At 43.1% G+C, this 20,535-nt stretch overlaps 4 protein-coding genes and 1 non-coding gene across 5 annotated transcripts; 3 read left to right on the forward strand and 2 right to left on the reverse strand.

Moving 5' to 3' along the window:
* Positions 1 to 980: 980 nt before the first annotated feature.
* Positions 981 to 6,012, reverse strand: rpn1 (ribophorin I). Its single transcript, XM_088309965.1, has 10 exons — positions 5,637 to 6,012; positions 4,709 to 4,773; positions 4,177 to 4,483; positions 3,889 to 4,098; positions 3,636 to 3,828; positions 2,822 to 2,921; positions 2,591 to 2,729; positions 2,199 to 2,318; positions 1,849 to 2,094; positions 981 to 1,754 (listed from the first exon to the last, which is right to left on the reverse strand). The coding sequence occupies exons 1-10, from the start codon at positions 5,862 to 5,864 to the stop codon at positions 1,572 to 1,574; spliced, it is 1,791 nt and encodes a 596-aa protein (XP_088166091.1). The 5' UTR covers positions 5,865 to 6,012; the 3' UTR covers positions 981 to 1,571.
* A 205-nt stretch (positions 6,013 to 6,217) lies between these two features.
* On the forward strand, positions 6,218 to 6,290 carry trnaf-gaa (transfer RNA phenylalanine (anticodon GAA)). The gene has a single exon. It is a non-coding gene; the product is annotated as a tRNA-Phe (tRNA).
* A 719-nt stretch (positions 6,291 to 7,009) lies between these two features.
* Positions 7,010 to 11,859, forward strand: rab7a (RAB7a, member RAS oncogene family). The gene is made up of 6 exons (XM_088309968.1): positions 7,010 to 7,384; positions 9,175 to 9,237; positions 9,420 to 9,546; positions 10,056 to 10,274; positions 10,360 to 10,488; positions 10,560 to 11,859. The coding sequence occupies exons 2-6, from the start codon at positions 9,185 to 9,187 to the stop codon at positions 10,653 to 10,655; spliced, it is 624 nt and encodes a 207-aa protein (XP_088166094.1). The 5' UTR covers positions 7,010 to 7,384; positions 9,175 to 9,184; the 3' UTR covers positions 10,656 to 11,859.
* Positions 11,512 to 14,460, reverse strand: hmces (5-hydroxymethylcytosine binding, ES cell specific). The gene is made up of 7 exons (XM_088309967.1): positions 14,305 to 14,460; positions 13,969 to 14,168; positions 13,670 to 13,813; positions 13,079 to 13,238; positions 12,753 to 12,903; positions 12,493 to 12,685; positions 11,512 to 12,125 (listed from the first exon to the last, which is right to left on the reverse strand). The coding sequence occupies exons 2-7, from the start codon at positions 14,155 to 14,157 to the stop codon at positions 11,943 to 11,945; spliced, it is 1,020 nt and encodes a 339-aa protein (XP_088166093.1). The 5' UTR covers positions 14,158 to 14,168; positions 14,305 to 14,460; the 3' UTR covers positions 11,512 to 11,942.
* Positions 14,007 to 20,535, forward strand: LOC148326909 (tubulin monoglycylase TTLL3-like). Its single transcript, XM_088309964.1, has 15 exons — positions 14,007 to 14,201; positions 15,113 to 15,229; positions 15,927 to 16,020; positions 16,112 to 16,203; positions 16,279 to 16,444; positions 16,534 to 16,580; positions 16,658 to 16,786; positions 17,078 to 17,192; positions 17,259 to 17,354; positions 17,422 to 17,593; positions 17,669 to 17,817; positions 17,879 to 18,122; positions 18,674 to 18,933; positions 19,728 to 19,903; positions 19,967 to 20,535. The coding sequence occupies exons 3-15, from the start codon at positions 15,972 to 15,974 to the stop codon at positions 20,312 to 20,314; spliced, it is 2,043 nt and encodes a 680-aa protein (XP_088166090.1). The 5' UTR covers positions 14,007 to 14,201; positions 15,113 to 15,229; positions 15,927 to 15,971; the 3' UTR covers positions 20,315 to 20,535.

Genomic DNA, 20,535 nt, shown 5'->3' on the forward strand with positions numbered 1-20,535 from the left:
TTTCAGAATGATTATTGTATGTGCATACAATGTTAACATTAGTATTGTGAGGGGAAGGGGGACTGTTATTATGGAGCAGGAAATGACCTGCCAGGACCCATGATGACCTCAGAGGGAAAGCTGTGACCTCAGACTGACCTCCATGGGCTTGATAGGTGCTGTACTTCTGCTCCACTACGACAACAATGCGCTGGAAATCCCCCCTGTTCTTGTCTAGTATGCTTTTACACATCCTATTTACTATTCTTAAAGGAGGTTATATAACGCCTTGATGATTGTATGTCGATATGAAGTGCAACACGTTCTGTTCAGCGGATACAAACGACGTTTGTGACGCAACATCGCCCCCATGTGGCCATTATTTCCTTTGGTAAGTAGCTGGTTGACTTTGCACATCTACCTCAAAGAGGTTCAGAAATTCAACTCTTTAATCTCAGTTTGTATATTCACCTCATGCTTGTGTGGCTTTTCTCCGAGGAAGTCTGCTCTATCCCACATTCCCAAATAAATAAATAAAACACGCATGTTAATGGTTATGGTGCTTGTGATACACATCTAGTGGTGAATTTATAGAATGCAACGACTTAAGATCGAATTCTTTCGAATATTTTTTTTTTTAGTAGGTGCAAGCAAAATGTCAAAAACGACTTCTAGTACTCCTCCAATTGCATTGCTTTTGTTCCATAAGCTATTGTCATATATCCAGCATTCTCCTTCTGCATAACAGATAGGTGATGACGATGGGGCCATGTAATATAATGAGCGATTGATTATTAGACTGGATATAAAGAAAAAAAAGTACATTGAAAGAACGTTTTATTTTTGCATATTATTGAAATTAGTTGGGGGGGCTAAATTAAAACTTTGGAAAATCGACACATTGTACACTGTCCCTTTAATGATTTTTTTTAAATTGTGGTGAAAGTCAATATATACTGTTAAAAAAAATTAAGTGTCCCGCTCATTAAACTGCAACAAACTTTAGCGGTTGTTTCTTCAATTTTTATTTCAAATTTGACAGCTATACATTTTCCATCCCCATGTCTTTTCTCACACAACCAAGTCTGTCTTCCCTAAACACAAACAACACCTCTTACAAAACCGACAATGTAGAAAAGCCGACTAAATTACAGACTGAAAAAAAAAGTGACAAACATGGAAAAAAATAAAAAGATAAAATGAAATCAGAGCTTTAACATTATCAGGGGAAAGTAGAAAAATGACTACAGTAAATGAAATCAGATAAAACCGGCAAAGTAACCAATCACGCCTTGAGAAAATATCAATGTAGAATTTGTCTGTGAGCAAAGACAGAACACTTGCGCTTGTTAATTCATTTAGCAAAACATGAAACGACCGGTAAAACCAAAAGTCGAACTTTAAACAAAGAGGACATGTAAAGTCTGAGCACAACAACCTGTGATCTAGTTTATCCCCAGGCGCGAAATGTTTGAATAAACCCACATGACGACATTACTGGCTGTACATGAAGTGAAAAGCTTGTTTGTCACATTCATTGGGGTTGCCGTACGTACAAATGGTTGGCTGTGGGGCGAGTGTTGACTTTTTGTTTAGAGTGCATCCAGCAGACAGTCGATACGGCCGATGAGCTCTTGTCTCTTGCTGGACATCGCCTTGTCGTTCTCGATGTACGCCTCCTTCTTCACCTTGCCGGCAACCAGTCGCTCCGCCTCCTGGCTGGCACGGCACACCAGCTCCTTCACCTGGCCGTCCAACTTCTGCACTTCGGCAACCTGGTGAGGAGATGACAGTCACCCAACGTCCTCTTTCTCTCTCTCTCTCTTTTTTTTTAAACTCCGTCCCAGCAAACACACAATCAGCGCCCACCTTGTCGGCCAAGTCGGAGCCTTCGGCCTTGAGGCGAGCCTGCAGCGAGCTGATCTCGTTGGTCAGCGCGCGGTGGTCCGCCTCGAGGCTCTTACGGCCTCCGTTGAGCGCACCCGTATCACGAGATTGCTTGTAGCGGTTGACCACCTCGTCCATGTGTCGGTACAGGCCCAGACGCTTGTTGACCAGGGTTAGCACCTGCTCGGTGATGGAAGCCACCTTCATGCGTACTTCAGCCGCTGGGTCCTGAAGGAAAAACACAAACAACACATGATTCTGCACTTATTAAAATAGCTAAGCAGGTACAAATTGAACGAATAAAAGATTTAAAAAAAAAAAAAAAGCAATACCTTTGTTATGGCAAAGTCCATCCGAACATAGATGATGACGGTGAAGAAGAGAATGTAGAAGGCTGCAACGACCAAGAGAGGCTCCTGCAGCATCAGGATCTTATTGAAGTTGTAGTGAACCTGCGAGTAATAAATCATGCACACTATTAACATGAGTACACCCTGAATCAGTGGCGGCCTCCTCACTGATTTAAAAAAAAAAAAATACATGACAAAATCACAGACACCAATACGAATCTGCTTGGTTGAATAGAGGAAATTGACACGTTGAATTTGAAAGTGTCTACACAGAGACGGGGCGACTCAAAACACCCATCTTTCGATGAAGTTCCTCCTCCACACCATCAGACACCAGCTGGTTAAAGAAAGGTCCATGCACGGAGCAGCCTTACCACAACATCTTGAATGTGCTGCTCCACCAGGTTGCTCTTGTTGACGACCAGCACAGGGCGGCCGAAGGTGTCAAGGTACGTGTAGTGCAGTTCGTCTGGCAAGCGATTAATTGTATACGGCGTATCCATCTGGATGTTTCTAAAGGAAGCAGGCAGTAAGATAAAACAAATGAGTATGGATATTAAAAAAAAAAAAACATTGCAATAATTCAATTCTAACATTGCACTCACTTAGCTCCCTCGGGCAGGATGATTTTCACAGTCATAAAGTCAATAACTTGGTCGTCATAGACGTGGTCAACCAGTCTCATCTTCAGTGCGTACTGGTCCCCTGAAAGATGCAGTATGTTGGAAGCAATCATCGATTAAGAAAGCTTTTGACATACATCAGTGGCTGCCAGGATGGCCGAGTGGTCTAAGGCGCCGCGTTCCGGACCCAGTCTCCCCAGGAGGCCTGGGTTCGAATCTCGTGGCTGCCAGGATGGCCGAGTGGTCTAAGGCGCCGCGTTCAGGACCCAGTCTCCCCAGGAGGCCTGGGTTCGAATCTCGAATTTCCCCATTGTGGGACTAATAAAGGCATTATTTATTTAAATGATAAAAGCACTAAAGCATAAATTGACAGTTTGCAAACAGCAAAAACAGTAATTGATGCACCCTCAAAAAAAACAAGATGGTAGCAAAGCACTATTTGTCAAAATGAAATGCCGCAGCTGACTTTAACATAGTTCCTTAGACTGTGCTTTGGCTGTAACACATGAGTGATTAACAAATAAAAGGATAAAATAAAAATGATTTGCGAAAAGGCACACTTTTGAATGCCAAACCACAAATAAAGGGGAGTTTACACCAAAGTAATAACCAAATGACCATTGTCCTTTGTCCTCCTTTCAAGACGCTGTCGTCCAACAAAAAAGGGCCCATCTGATTCATTGGAAAACTTCTAAGTAATTCACTAATAAATAAATCTTTGACGTCTTTTGCCGTCAATGGCAGCGAATGAGTTAGTGCTGTCCACGTCAGTCGGATGCGTTTCCAATTCACTCACCCAGAGTGTAGAGATACTCATAGCTGGGCAGGTTATAGCCAATAATGTAGTGGGTCTTCCAGCCCCCAAACAAAGGGAAGCGGGGCCTGATCTCCACCTCCACGGAGTCATCCAGAATCTGCAGGTGGGAAGTGGAGATGTTCCCAATCTCATCCCTGTAGTAGACGTCTTGCGCAGAAGCAGGAAGTATAGTCTGGAGAAGGGGAGCTTATTGTCATATCACAAACAGAACCATGTAATTAAGCGCATATACCTTGAAGGACTTGACGGACGAGATGCCACTGTCTGACTGGCGCTGGTAATCGTAGCGTGAAAATGGGCCCTTCAGGACGGCTCCAGTGTGCCGTACATCGATGGTCTCCTCCACGGCGATATTGCCCCAGTGAGACACTTCAATGATGCGAGTAATGCTACTGATTGTGAGGAAGGGTGAATTGTTCTCAAAGTGGATCTTCATTGCATCCTAGACAAGAGGAAATGCACGGTTAGAAGTTGGCACCAGTCTCTAGCACGAAACGTCACCGTGTGGGATAAGCCGTACCTGGCTAAATTGGGGCATGTCAACGTATGGGCCGTATTCGATGATCTCATCCGTCTTGCTGGGATTGCCCAGTTTGGTGTAGCTCTCCACCGTTTTGGACGCCAGGCGAACACGTGTTGTCTGACTTAGAGTGGGGTATGGTGAATAGAAGTAGTGGTTGCCTTGGAAAACTACCAGCTGGCGCTCAGCCTGGGTGATGTCAGACGGGAAGGGCTGGAGGACGTGGCTGAATGTCATTTCCACCTTTAATTTCACCTTATCTCCCACTATCAAGCTGGACGGAAGAGTTACTTTAAAAAAGTCCCCGCTGTAAAAGAAGGATACACGGATGACTTTACACTAAGTTCATCAACAGGATGCGAAAGATTTTGTGTGTTTATGTATTTTATTATTGATAATTTATATTACGTCATAAGTTTGTTTGTTACAACTCTAGCTGTTGTGGATGTGCTATATAAATAAAGTTGTATAAATGTTGTATAAATGTATGCATAAAGGCTTCTGCTACAAAGGGGTGAGAATGGTCCTTTACGTTAAGCCGTTAATTTTTGTTTTCTGGATCTCCAGTTGGCCATCATCCTCTTCATCACCTTGCACCTGTAAATACATATTGCAAATTAATCATGTGTCTAGTGACTTCAAACCCCACCATATTTTATTTCTGATTAATTTATATTATTTATGACATTTCTAAAAGACATACTTTCGACCGATGTTGTGAATGTTTCGGGTAGGGTGTGGCATCATTTTTCCCAAAAAGGGAAATCACGTTATTCGACTAGTTTTACCTTTTATTTTGTGGCGGTCATACAGCGAGGCCATACAGCGAGCATGAGATTTAGCATAAATCAAAAAGACGGGTCAGAGTTTAGAAATATCCATCAAATGTCAGCTAAATAAAGGATTAAAACTCTGGTTGGTTAATTGAAAATCTATGCAACATTTGTCCATTTTTTTGCATGTTTTTAAGAGGCACCCGTTAAAGTGGGCGGGTCCGTGGCGCTGTCGTAGCCGGAAGTACAATGCCCAGCGTATACGTGTCATTCACTCGCAAACGTGCACCGTAAAGGAAGTTAATATTCAGCAAATGAACATTTAGCAATCAAAAACTAGAGCTCCATCAAAAAAAGCTGTTGTTCAAAACAGCCTGACCACCTAAATAATAGACCTAAGGTTAGCCATAAACGACGTTGTTCGCCATAATCGTCTTTTAAACCAGCCGGGCCACTCACATTAGCACACTTTAGCTTAAGCTGTTGTTGGATGCATGAAGAAAAGACAATATGACACAATTCTAAGGCATAATATGAACGCACACACGTTTGACTACGACATCTTGGTTGAAACATAAGAGGACAGCAACAGTCGCATGCCTCCTGCATAAAGAAGCATGCAAGCTAGCCGCATAGCAAGAGCCCATTGCACGCGTTACATGTTACATTCGCGCATTTTCAACTCACCGAGGCTCCAATGTATGCCAAGTGTGGGAAAAGCTCAGGATCCACGGTTAAGATGAAGCTTTGAACGTTGTAGCGAGCATGGTTAGACAGCGTAATGTCTGCGGTCATCTTGGCCAAGTGAGTGCTCAGGTCCACGGTCCTCCTGACTTCGTCGTTCACCAAAGTGGCCGAGCACTGTGCGGCGGCCATGAGCAGCAAGAAAGCGCCGAGCAGGGGCCTTCTCGCCATGTCTGCTGAGGTTCAGACGACGATTACCGGGAGAAGAGAGTTCAATTTTGGGGGGAACAAAAGTAGAAAGGCCGTCGCACCGCGCCGCTCAACGTAAGGAGGGATGACGCTTCATTCATACGAGCGTGATGGCGTCACGAAGGCCTGCACCGGAAGCGACAGAGTCTTTTTGAAGGGTCGTTTAGTTGTTTTTTTTTTCTTTAAAAATATCTTTCATTGCTGTGTGTACGCAGATATTGTTCGTATAAACTAAGTGGAACTCTGGCTAAAATGTAGTGCTAAAACAGCGGTTGACTTTGGCATGCAGTGTGGTCAATATGGATCTATTAGTACGGTCATTTGACGGGCAGCAAGCCGAAATAGCTCAGTTGGGAGAGCGTTAGACTGAAGATCTAAAGGTCCCTGGTTCGATCCCGGGTTTCGGCAGAGGGCGCAACGTTTTACTGCTGCATTCACAATGCGCATGAATACCTCTGCTTTAAATCGTGCGCAGTGACGTCGTCGTAAATACGCACTTTGTAGTGGCAACGTTTTAACATCGCTGGAAAGCGCCACATATAGAAGAATTTCAAATATGGCATCAAAATGTGTTTATTCTTGCACAATGTAATAAATTAGTTTATTTGGATTAGTGAAATAAAGGGTACTTTATATCAACTGCAGCCGTTATGACTCTTGATCAAAGGAAAAATCCTTGCTCGAGTATTCCTGAGCAAGCTGGAAACCTGCTCAATTCTGTCAGTCAGAACTGAAGGTCTCAGGAACAGGATTTGCTGGGATTTCTATGTGAGGCATTTCTTATAATGAGAAAATTCTCGTGTCGTTAGAGTACATGTTATTCACACCGTTTATAGTGTTTACAAAAGTTTAAGATATAAATATATGGAAAACACATACATACACCACGCACACACACCTGAGGAGTCCTGCAACAAACATGTCGAGGTAGACGGCTCCTCATCAAACTCCAGGACCATCTCTGCGGCTCCTCCTCATTCTGGTCAGTGGGTGCTCCATTCCCAAAAGATTCATCACACATGCATCAGTTACCCCACTAAAATCCATAATGAACATTTTAATTTTAACACGCGCGCGCGTGTGTGTGTGTCTGGGTTGGCCCAGCTGAGCAAGGCGTAGCCAGCGTGTGACGTCATCGCCCCCGACGGAGCTTGTTTTGGAGGAAGTGGACAGCGAGGCTAACAGCTAGGCTAGCACATTAGCTTGACTGACAGGAAAGCCAACGTCAACGACAACAAGACATCATTGTCGCAAATCGCCAAGTGAGATTTTCGCTGCCCCTGACAGCACTCGCGTCGATTCGGACAGTTAGGCGCGACGGATAGATATCATATATAAGTACAGTGCCGAGGCTTCAAAGGGACACTTTTGCGACGACAGACATTTAAAAGGAACTGCTGGCCCCACTTTTTTTTTTGCTAATCTGCGCGTTAGCTAACGCCAGGAACCGAGTCTGAGGAAAAGTCTACTTTTGATATTTTTACCGCAGGATCGTCTCACAGGTATGTTGTCTGATATTTTCAAGCATTCCTTTCGCGATTATGAACGACAGGGCTGTTGCGAATCGTGCTGCATTTGGCATCACCCGTAGTTCAGCTAAACGTTAGCCGAATCGATTTAGCTGGTGGCAAATGAGAACACAAACGAACAAAAATGCGACTGAAAAAAACCTACGCGCTGCCCCTCGCTGTCAAGCGAAACACCGCTTTGTATTTTGAATGTAATATTTCGAGATGTTCAATTATTGTTTGTTGGCTCGTGTTTCGGTTTTGTGTTGTCACCTTCGAGCGCTTTCACGGCAATAAAATGATGACGGTGCATTTTGTGTGATCGATTCCCTAGATTTACGTACGATGCGCGTTTACAATTTGAATTTTTTTTTAATTTAAAATACGAATGGTGCTCAACGAATCTCTATTTTCTGAGCTGAATGTTGTTTGCCAAGTCACGATTCCGTTAGCCGTGTGTTCACTGACCATGTGATCCGTCCCTGACTATGTGTCATGGGGTGCAGATTAGGAGCGCCGCTGCCCTTAACACTTTTACAAGCATTGCGGTCGCTCTTTGTGCATTATTTGCATCGAAATAAGCAAAGACATGAGCGGAAGTATGTCTCCTGACTGGTTGTTGATTGGGGAGGGAGAAAAATTAAAAATTCTAACCTCTATCCAGTCAAGTCACAGAGTTTGGACTTTGATCGGTCCAGCTGTTAAATGGACCATTCGCCATACTCAGCTGAAGTGAGGAATTCTTCGTAATGATTCTTCAATTCAAGTCATTTTGTTTATTAGTACTGTTTATGCTTCCACCTGTAAATCACAACATTTGTCTCACTTTGCATGTAAACGTTGGCAATGCAAGGCCCCCCCCAAAAAAATCCCCTCGGGTTAGACTCATTTAAATACAATAGTAAAGTGATCAATTTATGTAGAACAGAAACAAAGGCAATCTTTTTTTGTCTCGTAGAGTAAGAACATGTAATGATTAACACTATGATTCCATTCTTTATGCTGTCTTGTGACTGCTGTTTGTTCATTTTCAGTATTCTTTTAACAACATCGAACTCAGCGAAACCTCCAAAGTCAATGTTGATTCCCCATTGGTTGTAATTTGAAAAGCCATCTTAGATTTCGGTATTAAAAAAATAGCGCTTTTTCTAAACATTGAATTACATGTCCAATAACATAACCGACATACAAGTATAAGACTAAACAAAATAATGTTGGCGTAAGTTGAGGAGCTTCATGGAGTGTTTCGCCGCCACATTGTTTCATATTCAGGTTTGTCTTGATTTAAAAGTGTAATTTGTTTAGTAACCACGCTCTTATCTTTCCCTATCTAAATACAAATTCACTTCATCCATTTCATCATTTTTTTTCTTTTAATGTGTAGTTGTAGACGAAAATATGCACTCGACAGTATTGGCCAGTATAAAAAGCAGACAGTGATGTTTGCTCTCCTCATAACCTGCAAACCTGAAAAATGTGAGCTGTTCTTTCTTGTTCTTCTTCTGCGGCAAACCATCGAATGAGGCATTACTGCCACCAACTGAAAATTTGTCGTGAGCTACTTCAAGGACCTTGGACTCTCTGCTTTGGACAGACAACAATCCTCAATAATGGGAAAGAATTGCACGCTGAGACTATTATTATACTTGCCGGGTTGCACTTTTCCGTCAATGTGTGTGTTTCCTGTGGTGTGGTACGTCTCTAGAACAACTTTGCTTCTTTAGAGCGCTGTGTCCGTTGTGTCTCCCCCCCCCCCCTCCTCATGTTTTCTCATGTCGTTCCAGCTGAGGAATAATGGCTTCAAGGAAGAAAGTGCTCCTCAAAGTCATCATCCTCGGAGACTCCGGGTGAGTGGTCGTCGTGCTTCAAGCTCAAGTGGTTTCCACTGCACCTGGCGTGGATGCATTACCGCAAAGAGCGCCACTTGTTCTGCTCTCACCACTCGGCAACGCACGCAAGCACACAAATGAAGCGTTTGTGTCCCTGACCTTCAATTCTGCTTGGTGTCCTGTGCTTGGTTGCCGTCTAGAGTTGGGAAGACCTCGTTGATGAACCAGTACGTGAATAAGAAGTTCAGTAACCAGTACAAGGCCACGATAGGTGCAGACTTCTTGACGAAAGAAGTCATGGTGGATGACAGACTTGTCACAATGCAGGTATGAAAACGCGTAACGGCCGCACCAATTCCGAGAGAAATGCCGTAAATGAGATTGCTTCTTCGTGCAGTGCAATTTGAGCGTCTTTTCCGTGCTCTTTGCAGGTGTTTCATTGTGTATTTGTGTTTTTTCCCATTCTGTAAAAGTGTGGTGGGAACTGTTGATGTCCCTTTTTTGTCAGTCTCCTCCGTGGGACATTGATTAACTTGTGAAGTTGTTTTTTTTTTTGTAATTTCCAGTTGGAAACAGCAATGATTCCTTCGATTGTCAAAATGTCCCATCATAAAAAAAAAAAGATTAACTGTCTCACATTTAACATTTTTATCTGTGCATATAAGTGTGCAAATAACTGAACCACTTTATAATATTTTAAATTACCCTTTGACAACTTTTCTGTAGACGGAAGGGATTGCCGACGCTTTGTGTTAGCAGGCCGAAGGATCAGACAACTGTAAAAATAATTTAAGTTGCCTCTTAATCCGTTTCAATTCCTTTTGATTGCGTTTCAGATTTGGGACACAGCAGGTCAGGAGAGGTTCCAGTCTTTAGGCGTTGCGTTCTACCGCGGAGCAGACTGCTGCGTTTTAGTGTTTGACGTGACGGCCCCCAACACCTTCAAGACCCTCGACAGCTGGAGGGACGAGTTTCTGATCCAGGCCAGCCCCCGAGACCCGGAGAACTTCCCCTTTGTGGTGCTTGGCAACAAGATCGACTTAGAGAACAGACAGGTGTCCCATCGGACTTTCTTTTCTTTCTTTTGAAGTTTTAATTAGCTGGCCCTAAAATATGCGACGTGCTTTCATGTACGTTCAGGTCACAACCAAGCGGGCACAAGCTTGGTGTCAGAGCAAGAACAACATCCCTTATTTTGAAACCAGCGCCAAGGAGGCCATCAATGTGGAGCAGGCCTTCCAGACGATTGCACGCAACGCTCTCAAACAGGTAAGGCCCTGACGGTGACACGGTCGCTCTCGGCGCAGATTCGCAACTCTTCTGCCCGCCTTCTCAACCAGGAGACCGAAGTGGAGTTGTACAACGAGTTTCCGGAGCCGATTAAGCTGGACAGGAACGAGCGAGCCAAGCCTTCGGCGGAGACCTGCAGCTGCTGAGGAGTGCCGCGATCTTGGTCCCGGCCCTCATCACCCCGTCATGCCTTGTCTAAATATCCTCCCTTCTCACGACCCACCGTGTTGACCCCTCATGTCCACCGTACAAGCAGCATCCTGCTCACAAGAGTACGTCATGACCAACATGCTGCAGCCTCCTCATGTATGGGAACCGCACATTTTTTTTTTTCTATCAAGTATCGGTCTCCTAGCCCAAAGAACACCTGAAACATTGTATGCTTATTATTCCTGTCCAGTGTTTTCCCACGTTTAAATGGCAACAGACGTTTTCAGTTCTATGAATATTGCCGCTTTCACAATCACTTGTTTTACGTTGAGCTCAAATATCCCATGTCTTTGTTTCATTGAGTAAATGTGATTTCCCCACGTCCACCTTGTAGCTGTGGTGGTTGTTTTATATTCACAAGGCGCCACAACTGCATGAATAGAGGAAACGCTGCTCCTCCCCTTTTTGTCATTTGTGTTGTGGCTTTGTGTCACGCTCCACCTCACGCAACCTCAAAACAATAGTTGTTCGGGAATGAGATTCAAGTTCGGCTGATCAGAATGTGACCATTGCAGTAGTATGTTGCCTCTTGACGCTAATTGATGCTCAATGATGAAAATGAAGACCGATTACAAGTCCCACCACTCAAAGCGTGCGGGTCGTTCGTGCCGAAGTCGTTCAAAAATAACATTGAAAGTGACTCGAAACTGGCTCACCGGTTGGCGCTGTTCCTCTTTTGACTTTCTCTTGTACAGCTATCACTTCTTGGTGCAACATGAAACAAATCAAGACGGCATGTCAGTCCTACTTGACAGTCCCGAGGAAGAAGTATAACTTTTGTTTGTAACTCAGTACACTTTAGCCAATGTTTCTTTTTATTGACAACTGTTTCAAAGACTTTGTACAATTGCAATCATTTTTGTGGGGAAGACAAACATGAAAATCTCCATATCTTACTGCCAGTTGCTTTAAGTGCTTGACATTTCTTTTTAACCAATCAGATTTGTCTGTTTGAATCACGGTAAAACAGAAATGCGTTGTGGATTCGAAGATCGCTAACAGACAGTAACTTTGAACGAAAAAGTGAAACGGTGGAAGTAGTGGCATTCGTCATTGTATTATAAATATGATAAATGCATAGCAATGTTTCAAAATGTCTTTGCCTTTCAAGTAATAAGGCGAATAAAAACCTCAAATTCAGCAACTTGTGGATGAAATTCCATTACATCTAATCATTGAACAATAGGTTACTACTGAATACAAGAACAAAATGCAGTCGTTCTTTACTGTGTTTTTGGTTTTTTGTTGGCCCCCTGCAGCCATTGCTGAAGTCCCGTCGACTTGCTGGGAGCGTCTTTTTTGCCTCTTTCCTCTTGACTGTCACAAGCATCCGACTCCTTCCTCTTTGTGGAGCCGCTTGCCAGCCAGCTCATCATCATCTTGCTGCTGGCTGTCGGCTTGGGCTCCTGTGGGGAATACATGGTCATGGTTTTCTTTTTTTTTTTTTTTAAAGTACAGCATGCTGCGCTTCTTCTACAACGATCATCCTCATCAGTGTTGTGATGAGCTGGAGCTTATCCAAACTGTCGGGGTGGGAGGTGGCATGCACTCTAGACTGGTAGCCAGTTAATCACAGAGCACATCTAAACAAACAACACTTCATAATCAGATTCACAACTACGGACAATTTAGGCTCGGGGCTGATTTTAAAAAAAAAAATGCAAAAAGACCTGATAAGAATGAGATTAGCAGAAATTTTTTTTTCACCTTTTTTTTCTCTGCAAATGTATTAAGTTAGATGCGGTATTCTAAGTAGCAAATTAAATGGAGTACCTTTTTCTGGTTCAGGTCCACAGGTTGAAGGCACTCAGCAGAGTTGTTGCGAGAATTATTGACAAGCGACGAAACGGGATGATAGGTTAATATGTCTTCTGACTGGAGCAGTTTCAAAGCATCCACAGATTTCACCTCGCCAAAATCAAGCCATCTCCTCACTTCCTCTTCTCCAGCCAAGATGGCCGGCATCCTGAAATGGGCAACACCTTCAGCCCTGAAGCAAAGAGACGCTTGAAAGGTGTATCTCCTCACCTCACCTGTCATGGATGCTGTTGAGGTTGGGGGAAGCATTCACAGTGATGACGCTGTAGGTGTAGAGGGGCTCTCCTCCAGATGGGGGTGTCCAGCGGTCAAATAGTCCTGCCATGGTTAACAACCTCCAGCCTGTCCACTCATCTGATGGTTCTTCTGCCTGCGAACGCAACCAAGCAGATGCTAATCGTGAACGTTTACTGCGGGGGGGGGGGGGTTATGGTTCAGCAATAAGTCAAAATCTGCCATACACCGGTGAGAGACTGAAACACATTTGAACTATAAGTGGGAGAATGTAACAGTGTGGTGACATGAAGCACAAAGCATTGACTTGCCTTTGCTGACTCATTGGTAGGATCTTGTTTCTCCTCACAGGATGTGTGAGTCTGCGGGAAGTAGATGAAAAATGGCTGCTTTTCTTTCTCCTCCCTCCTCCACTCGTAGAAGCCATCAGCGAGAATGACACAGCGCTGTCCTTTCAGCAGAGGCTCCTTGGTGATAAAGCAAAGTCATTTAAATGGGACATGTATTGCTTGTATACAAATAAAGTAGTTGGCCTCTGAAGTTCCTGCCCAATATGGACAACATTTCATATGTCAATTACAATAATGATATTACTATGAGTGCCCGCAACCCTTGTGAGGATAAGCGGCTCCGATAATGGATGGAGGGATGGATTACTATGAGTACAGTAAAAACTAAGCTTTTTACTTTTTATGAAGGAAAAGCAAAATATCAATCCAAAAGGATGTAGAACGTCGAATTTGCTGACAGTCATCAACATAAGCAGCAATACTTAAAATTAGCAGCAATAAATAAAAAAAATAATACACCAGTTCAGAGTACACTTTGCCTACATCCCGAAGATAGCTGGGATAGGCTCCACCACACACCGCAACCCTTGTGAGGAGACACAAAATACCTTGTAAGTCTTTTTCTGCAGGATGTTCTCACTTCGACAGTTGCTGGTGCTGTACTGCATCTTGCTTGGGTCGCTCTCCTTAAACCAGGAAGGCACCAGGCCCCAACGCATGGAAGCCAAAACACACTCATCCACAGGAGCATTCTACACACACGATGTCACATGCACCAGCAAAAAAAAAAAAAAAAAGATCCAATAGAAGCACAATTAAAAAATTCAGCCTTTACAAAGTGAATACTTGCTTCTATAATGTTTTTATTATTGTGATTGTAGTTTGATCGAGTTCCCGACCAACTTACCTTGTCAAAGTGCCTGTGGGACAGCAGCACGGGGCTCATGGACTGCGGACTCTTGTTGTAAGAGGGTCGGTATTTGTCCGCGTCTCCCTCCCTCCAGCCAGGCTGTCTCCGTTGCCCTCGCCTGTTTCTGTACGAGCAGGCTCGGCTCACCTCATCCGGAGCAAGAGTGCACGCAGTCCTTCCGCACATTTCGAGTTGTTCTAATGAGGCCAATGAGAACACACTCAGTAACAGTAAGATAACACGACTAGTCTAGTTAGCGTGATAATGACAAATTAGCATGTAATGTTAGCTTAACCATACCGTCAGTTCTTGGTTTGAAATAGTGAAGCTTACCTGCTTTCCTCTGTTTTATTTGGGCGACGTAACTATGTCGTAGGTAAAATAGCGTGTTAGTGTTTCTTGCGAGATGCGTGTGTTTTGGTGGAGTGAATGAGGGGGAGATTTGCCCGGACAGATCGCATTGGACTCGAGCGCGTGATGACGTCACGGTCACGCAACTTGGCGATTTTGAGCCAAGATGGCGGCGTCAGGGGAAAAGTTTAGCGCGTGATATTATATTTGAGAAATATTAAGATATAGGTACAATTTCACGGACTAGTAAGTTATTTTCAAAGACCCGACTTGCCCTTTTAACTTATCAAGTCAGTTGTTTTTAGGCTTGTGTTTTATTTTTTTCCGTGGTTTTGATTTTATTCCACTTGTTCTGACCCCTGTGCATTGGACATTGTAATAAATGTTTTCTGTAACTCCAAATAGCGTCAAACAAAATTTTTCCCAATGTTGGTTTTGAGATAGCTTTACTATACATCGCATAGATTCTAAGTATGAAGTTATTTTGCAAAATAAAAAATATATATGTAGTTTTCCGACTAGTTTTGAGCATATATATTTTAATTAACTTTGCAAAACGACACACTTAATTTGAACTGTAATTGTAAGAGACTGGACCTATGCTCCAAACTGGATATTTCCCAGCAGTCTGGAATGCAGCATGATCCGATTGTCACGCAGTCTTACTTAATATGTGCTGCAGTCTATCATAAAATAGTTAATTTTCTTATCACGTAATCCCATTGCATATTGAAAATAAAAATATAATTAAATTCATGAGCATTAATAAAGTAAATGTATCCTGGTGCAGGTTGCATATCAGGCGCCCTTGGTGTTGCCATCGTAACCGTAAACGGAGTTAGGGCAGAGCGTGCGTTCCTCCGGTGAAACTCAACAACAAAGTCAGCACATCTTTGGAGTGTAGCAGGTAAGAACGAGAGAAACTTATGTACCTAAAATGAGGATTTTGACGAATGCCACCATGATATATTTGTATTTGGGTTGACTGTCATTTCTGAGTAAGTAGATTTGTATTTGTTAACGTTAGAATTGCTCTAATCTATGGAAGAATATAAATACTGGGAAATGTGGCTGAAATATGTTTGCTGTTGTGTGGCAACGTTTACTCACACCATGTCAAGGTGTAAATCTAACTGGTGTAGCCAAGCGAGCTGCAATTTGACCCGCTCATTGACAAAGCAAACCTGTTGTTGCCATCAGAGTTTTAATCACTGTATCACATTAAGCGCCCTATTGAACACGTTTTTTTCACCGTAAGATAATTGCACATATCTATTCTGGACAATGTGTAACACATGCATTGAACGAAAAAAATTTTTTTTCCCAGAGTGATAATGACGTGAGGCCAAATCAAGTAACTGGGAAATAAATGCATTCAGTAATTGTCCTAATAGAAACATAGTTATGCTCACGAGTGCTGAATTAATCACAAGGTTGTACTCTAGATGCAAACGTTTGAATCCGCAGGCCATCAATTAAAATTTCATGAAGTTACGCTTTTTGGCTCTTACTGATGTTTCTGAATATCTATAGTTGCATTCACTGTACTTTGTTCTTCACCCCATCAAGGTAAGATGTGTAAACGAGTGCTCTTGGATTTACAGGAGGGACAATCTGTGGGCCGATTTAAGGAGCAGAAACAAGCAGCAATGGTCCAACACTGCCAAAGTCAAGTCGAAATCAAAACCCTGCAAACCAGTAAGTCGTATCACAGTATGCTTGCACAGATGACACTTAGCATGCATTCTTTTCTTTTGTGTGTGTGTGTGTGTGTTTGTGTGTGGCACAGCTTCACTACCATGTCAGCAAAATTTCCACCTCCCTGCTCTCAACCCAGAGAGACTTAAGACAGCCAAGGCAATGGTGGAAAAAACTGTCAAAGTAAGAAAAAAAAGTATATTTTTTTAAATTCCCCTTCATTTTTAATGCCACATCTTTGTCTCTTCTTACTTTTAGTTGCATAAAGTGTTCTCCGTTCAGGGTCCTTACCCGGTCATTAGGGCTTCATTGCGGGCTCGAGGCTGGGTGGAAAAGCGGATGCGTCGCCTTGGCCTCCAAATGTACGCACGCCGAGTTAAAGAGGCCCGCTGTCATGATGCTGCTGACAGCGATGGTGAAGAAGGTCAGCTGAGGATTTGATGTTGAAATGGCGTTATTTTGTCTATTTTATTTCTCTAATCTCTACTCCTTATCATTGATCCTTCTTCTCAGATGACGTCAACCAAGAGCAGGATCTGGATGGACTGCACAGTCTTATGGTAAGGACCGGAAGAGACAAAACACGAGGACATCTGGTGTGGTTTTCAAGTTCGACATCGCCTTTCTCATTCCTCAGTCTCGCATGGTGCGGAATGAAATGGTTTATTTCTACTGGACCAATAAAAGAGATGCCGTCAACACCAGCATCTTGCAGAAAGAACAGATGATCAATCATTTTGCCAAAGCAGGCAGCTTCACCACCAAGGTACATGCTTGCTATGTTTTGTATGTGTCGTACAATGGTGGTATTATGAGAGGAGTTTATTCAAGTCCAACTAAGTAGGACTTCACTGAAGGCCGCCACTGGAAAAAGACTATATTTGGTCCCAGCAAACAGAGTATCAATTGAGAGTAAAATATTCGGCGTGAAATTAAGTCTCGGAATTTTATGCTGAATATTTTACTCTCAAATTGTAGTGCGACCAAATATAATATCTTTTTAGCGTAAAATCTACTGTCTCCAAACAGGTGCTGTCCTCAGTAATATCTGTTTCAGGTGGGCTTATGCGTGAACCTGCGAAGTCTGCACTGGTTTGACTCAGCAGACCCGGACACTTTCTTTCCTCGCTGCTACAGACTTGGAGCACGGGATGAAAAGCATGCTTTCATTGGTTAGATATTATAAGTGACTTGGAAAAAAATGCAATTGTATTGTAAATTGTATTTCCCTCTTGAAGAGGACTACAGGAGGACAGCCTGCACCAGTCTTTTGAAGTACATTGTGGAGAGAGCACATACGGCACAGGAAGAGAAGAAAAACACGCATGTTCAAAGTCGGATCATTTTATCGTATGTTGTGGATCACTGAGGCTCGACTTGATTGCGTTCCTCCATTTTTAGAACCATTGCTACTTGTGATGGTTTCCAAAATGATCAACACAGCTCTCAAAGTGTGCCAGGATTTTCTCGAGAGTTTGGAGCACGCTGACATTGACAAAAGCTTGGAGACAACTCCGTCCCTTGAGAAGGAGGAGTGGGGGGAATTTATTGACAGCTACTACTTGCTTGTGCAGTAAGTACACATATGTGTGTGTGTGTGTGTGTGTTTGCATCCATACTTGAGGTTCTGCTGCTCTCTTTCACTTAGTGACGGAGCCCAAATCGACGTTAGTAATCATTTAGTAGCCTGCTCGAAGGCCATGCTGCAGAGGCTGGCTGACGTCAGCCCACAACTGGACACAGATGGCATACACAACATTTGGATCATCAAGCCAGGAGCCAAGTCCAGAGGCAGAGGTGAGAGCTCGGAAGCATAACTCGTATCGCAAAATATGAATATGTCTCATTTGTTTTCAAGGCATTAAATGCGCTAAGCGTTTGGATCAGATCCTCAGTCTGGTGGACAGTGATCCAGCTCTGATCAAGGAAAGCAAGTGGGTGGTGCAGAAGTACTTGGAACGCCCCTTCTTGGTGGAAGGCACCAAGTTTGATGTGCGCCAGTGGTTTCTGGTCACAGATTGGAACCCTCTCACCGTGTGGTTTTATAAGAAGTGCTACTTGCGCTTCTCTACGCAGCCTTACTCGTTGGACACGCTGGACAAGTATGTTTGAAATACAAGAGTGTTTGTAGAGGAATCTGCATTGTGTCTCCCTCAGTTGACCGTTCACTAAGGCACACCTGGAAACACGGACTGGCTAGCCAACGCATCACTGAGTTCAATTTATGATTCTTTTTAAATTTTGCTCATTAATATGACTCCTTTGTCGAGATCAGGCGTGGGCAAACTACGGCCCGAGGGCCACATGCGGCCCGTTGAAAGTTTTAATCTGGCCCGCCAAACTTGGAAAAAAAAAATGAATAAAGCTTGTTAATGTTTTATTTTTTAAATACTTTGTTTTTTCAAAGACATATTTTGCTGTAATGCTTTTGTTCACTTTCATTTACAATTAAACGTATTTTTTTTTCTCCGATGAGGTGAGGTAACCAAAATTCTCCATCCATCTGCCCTCTGTCAAATTTTAGAACCCATTGTGGCCCGCCAATCAAAAAAGTTTGCCCACTCCTGGACTCTAGATCGTCAAGCAATATAGTGGTAGACTATAATTAACATGGGTTGCCCTTCACCAAACTTCATTTTTGTCTTTCTTTCAGCTCCGTGCACTTGTGCAATAATTCCATCCAGAAGCATCTGAGGCCCTCTCATCAACGCCATCCCGTCATCCCAGAAGACAACATGTGGTCAGATGACCAGTTCGTGACCTTTCTGTCTAGTCGAGGCTACGACGGTCAGTGGGAAAATGTGGTTGTGCCCGGGATGAAGAAGGCTGTTATCCATGCGTTGCAGAGCGCACAAGATCTTGTGGATTCACGAAAAAACACCTTTGAGCTTTATGGGGCTGATTTCATGTTAGGTATGAGAATGAGGAAAATACTCTTTATGTTGGTAAATAGTGGTCTCCTCTCCAAATGAGGCTGTGTCCCAATTAATTAATTCATTGCCAACCCAAGTAAAATGAATGTACTTTTTGGCGTCTATATCCGTCAATGGCAGCGAACGAGTTAATCAGCATGCACATTGTCCACTAAAATAAGACACTTTTTGTTTCAATTCCTTTCATTCTGTATTACACAAAGCCGATGGTCTTGACTGAAAAATTGTACGGATAAAGCAATTCATGAGATCTGAGAAGGAACAAATCACTTATTTGTTAAAACATACAACAAACAAATAACAAATCAACATCTTCTAGTCACCATGCTGAAAGTGCAAATAACACGCGTACAAGCGGTTTGGAAATGTGTCCGTAATGTGTGCGTTGCTGAAACTTAAGTAGAGAACTATTAGTTCCACCTCAAACTGCGCTACATTATTGATAGGAACCTTGAACAAAAGGACACACGGACATGAACTGTTAATGTGAGGCGTTACGTATTCCATTTCTATTTTAACAGAGGTAATGGGTTCTCCGTGATCCGATCGATGGGCAGCGATACGACTCGCTACATCCAAACACAAGCATTTGTATGAATAAAGTCCTGCTCACAAACAACAGGAGAAAATCTTAATCTCGAGTCTAGATTAAGACACATCTAGAATATATTATAGTCATATGCATTTCCAGTGGCTATTTCCTGAAGGAATAGCTAATTATTTAAATCGAAATAATTAGTAAGAAATAACCCGATACTTTCCTTGTTTCTCCAGGCCGTGATTTACATCCATGGCTGATTGAAATCAATGCCAGTCCCACCATGGCCCCCTCGACACCCGTCACAGCCCGTCTTTGTGCAGCTGTGCAGGAGGACACGCTGCGTGTCGTCCTAGACCGCAGAGCGGACAGATCAGCCTACACGGGAGACTTTGAGCTCATATATCACCAGGTAGACAAGCACACGACTAAATCATTTGACTGGATTACTTCATTTCTCTCTTTTGTTTTCTAGGCAGGAGTAGATATACCACAGTACGTAGGAATCAATTTATATATTGAGGGCTTCAGGCTCAAGGGCACATGTCTGCTTCCCCCTGTGAGATCTTTGAACCGCTCGGTACTGAAGTATCATGGCACCAAAAAGGAGATGGCTAAAGAAAAAGTCAAGTCACTGCCAAAAGTGGCCAAGAGTGCAGAGAATCCCGTCAAAAACATCTCAAACAGAATTCTTCCTCCTCCGCCAGTGCCCTTGCCTATTGAAACATTCGCCCTTCACCTGCCAAAAATGGCACACAGGTCCGTCCACCTACCGCTTGATGCGTGCTCACATTCTGTCTTTTTGTGGAGAAGGGGCTTGTAGGTAAAACGTCTTCAGTGAAGGCTAAATGCTATCGAAAAATAAGAAGAAGCCTGAGGTTATTATAGTAATGACTCTGCAAGCATTTCTGTCCTCAATCATTTGTAAAACGTACAGTAAAATATAATATATTTGTTGCTTTACTGATGTCTTATAGACCAAAAACATTTACACACACTCCAATGTTTTGTATCTTAATAAAGTCAAAACTGAATTGCTCGTTA

The sequence above is a fragment of the Idiotropiscis lumnitzeri genome, chromosome 11, assembly GCF_059441095.1.
Source record: "Idiotropiscis lumnitzeri isolate Australia: NSW breed Sydney's pygmy pipehorse chromosome 11, RoL_Ilum_1.0, whole genome shotgun sequence".
Classification (NCBI taxonomy): domain Eukaryota; kingdom Metazoa; phylum Chordata; class Actinopteri; order Syngnathiformes; family Syngnathidae; genus Idiotropiscis; species Idiotropiscis lumnitzeri.

Bases quoted from the DNA above. Each gene is read 5' to 3' on its own strand.
- rab7a (XM_088309968.1), top strand. From the start codon at position 9,185: ATGGCTTCAAGGAAGAAAGTGCTCCTCAAAGTCATCATCCTCGGAGAC. The intron at 9,238-9,419 runs GTGAGTGGTCGT...GTTGCCGTCTAG, and splicing joins ATCATCCTCGGAGACTCCGG to AGTTGGGAAGACCTCGTTGA. The intron at 10,275-10,359 runs GTGTCCCATCGG...ATGTACGTTCAG, and splicing joins TCGACTTAGAGAACAGACAG to GTCACAACCAAGCGGGCACA.
- LOC148326909 (XM_088309964.1), top strand. From the start codon at position 15,972: ATGGTCCAACACTGCCAAAGTCAAGTCGAAATCAAAACCCTGCAAACC. The intron at 17,594-17,668 runs GTAAGTACACAT...TCTTTCACTTAG, and splicing joins AGCTACTACTTGCTTGTGCA to TGACGGAGCCCAAATCGACG. The intron at 17,818-17,878 runs GTGAGAGCTCGG...TTTGTTTTCAAG, and splicing joins AGCCAAGTCCAGAGGCAGAG to GCATTAAATGCGCTAAGCGT.
- rpn1 (XM_088309965.1), bottom strand. From the start codon at position 5,864: ATGGCGAGAAGGCCCCTGCTCGGCGCTTTCTTGCTGCTCATGGCCGCC. The intron at 4,774-5,636 runs GTGAGTTGAAAA...ATGTATTTACAG, and splicing joins TGGCATACATTGGAGCCTCG to GTGCAAGGTGATGAAGAGGA. The intron at 3,829-3,888 runs GTATATGCGCTT...CCCCTTCTCCAG, and splicing joins CGTCCGTCAAGTCCTTCAAG to ACTATACTTCCTGCTTCTGC.
- hmces (XM_088309967.1), bottom strand. From the start codon at position 14,157: ATGTGCGGAAGGACTGCGTGCACTCTTGCTCCGGATGAGGTGAGCCGA. The intron at 12,686-12,752 runs GTGAGGTGAGGA...TGCCCATTTCAG, and splicing joins CTCAACAGCATCCATGACAG to GATGCCGGCCATCTTGGCTG. The intron at 12,126-12,492 runs GTACTCCATTTA...TATTCCCCACAG, and splicing joins TGGACCTGAACCAGAAAAAG to GAGCCCAAGCCGACAGCCAG.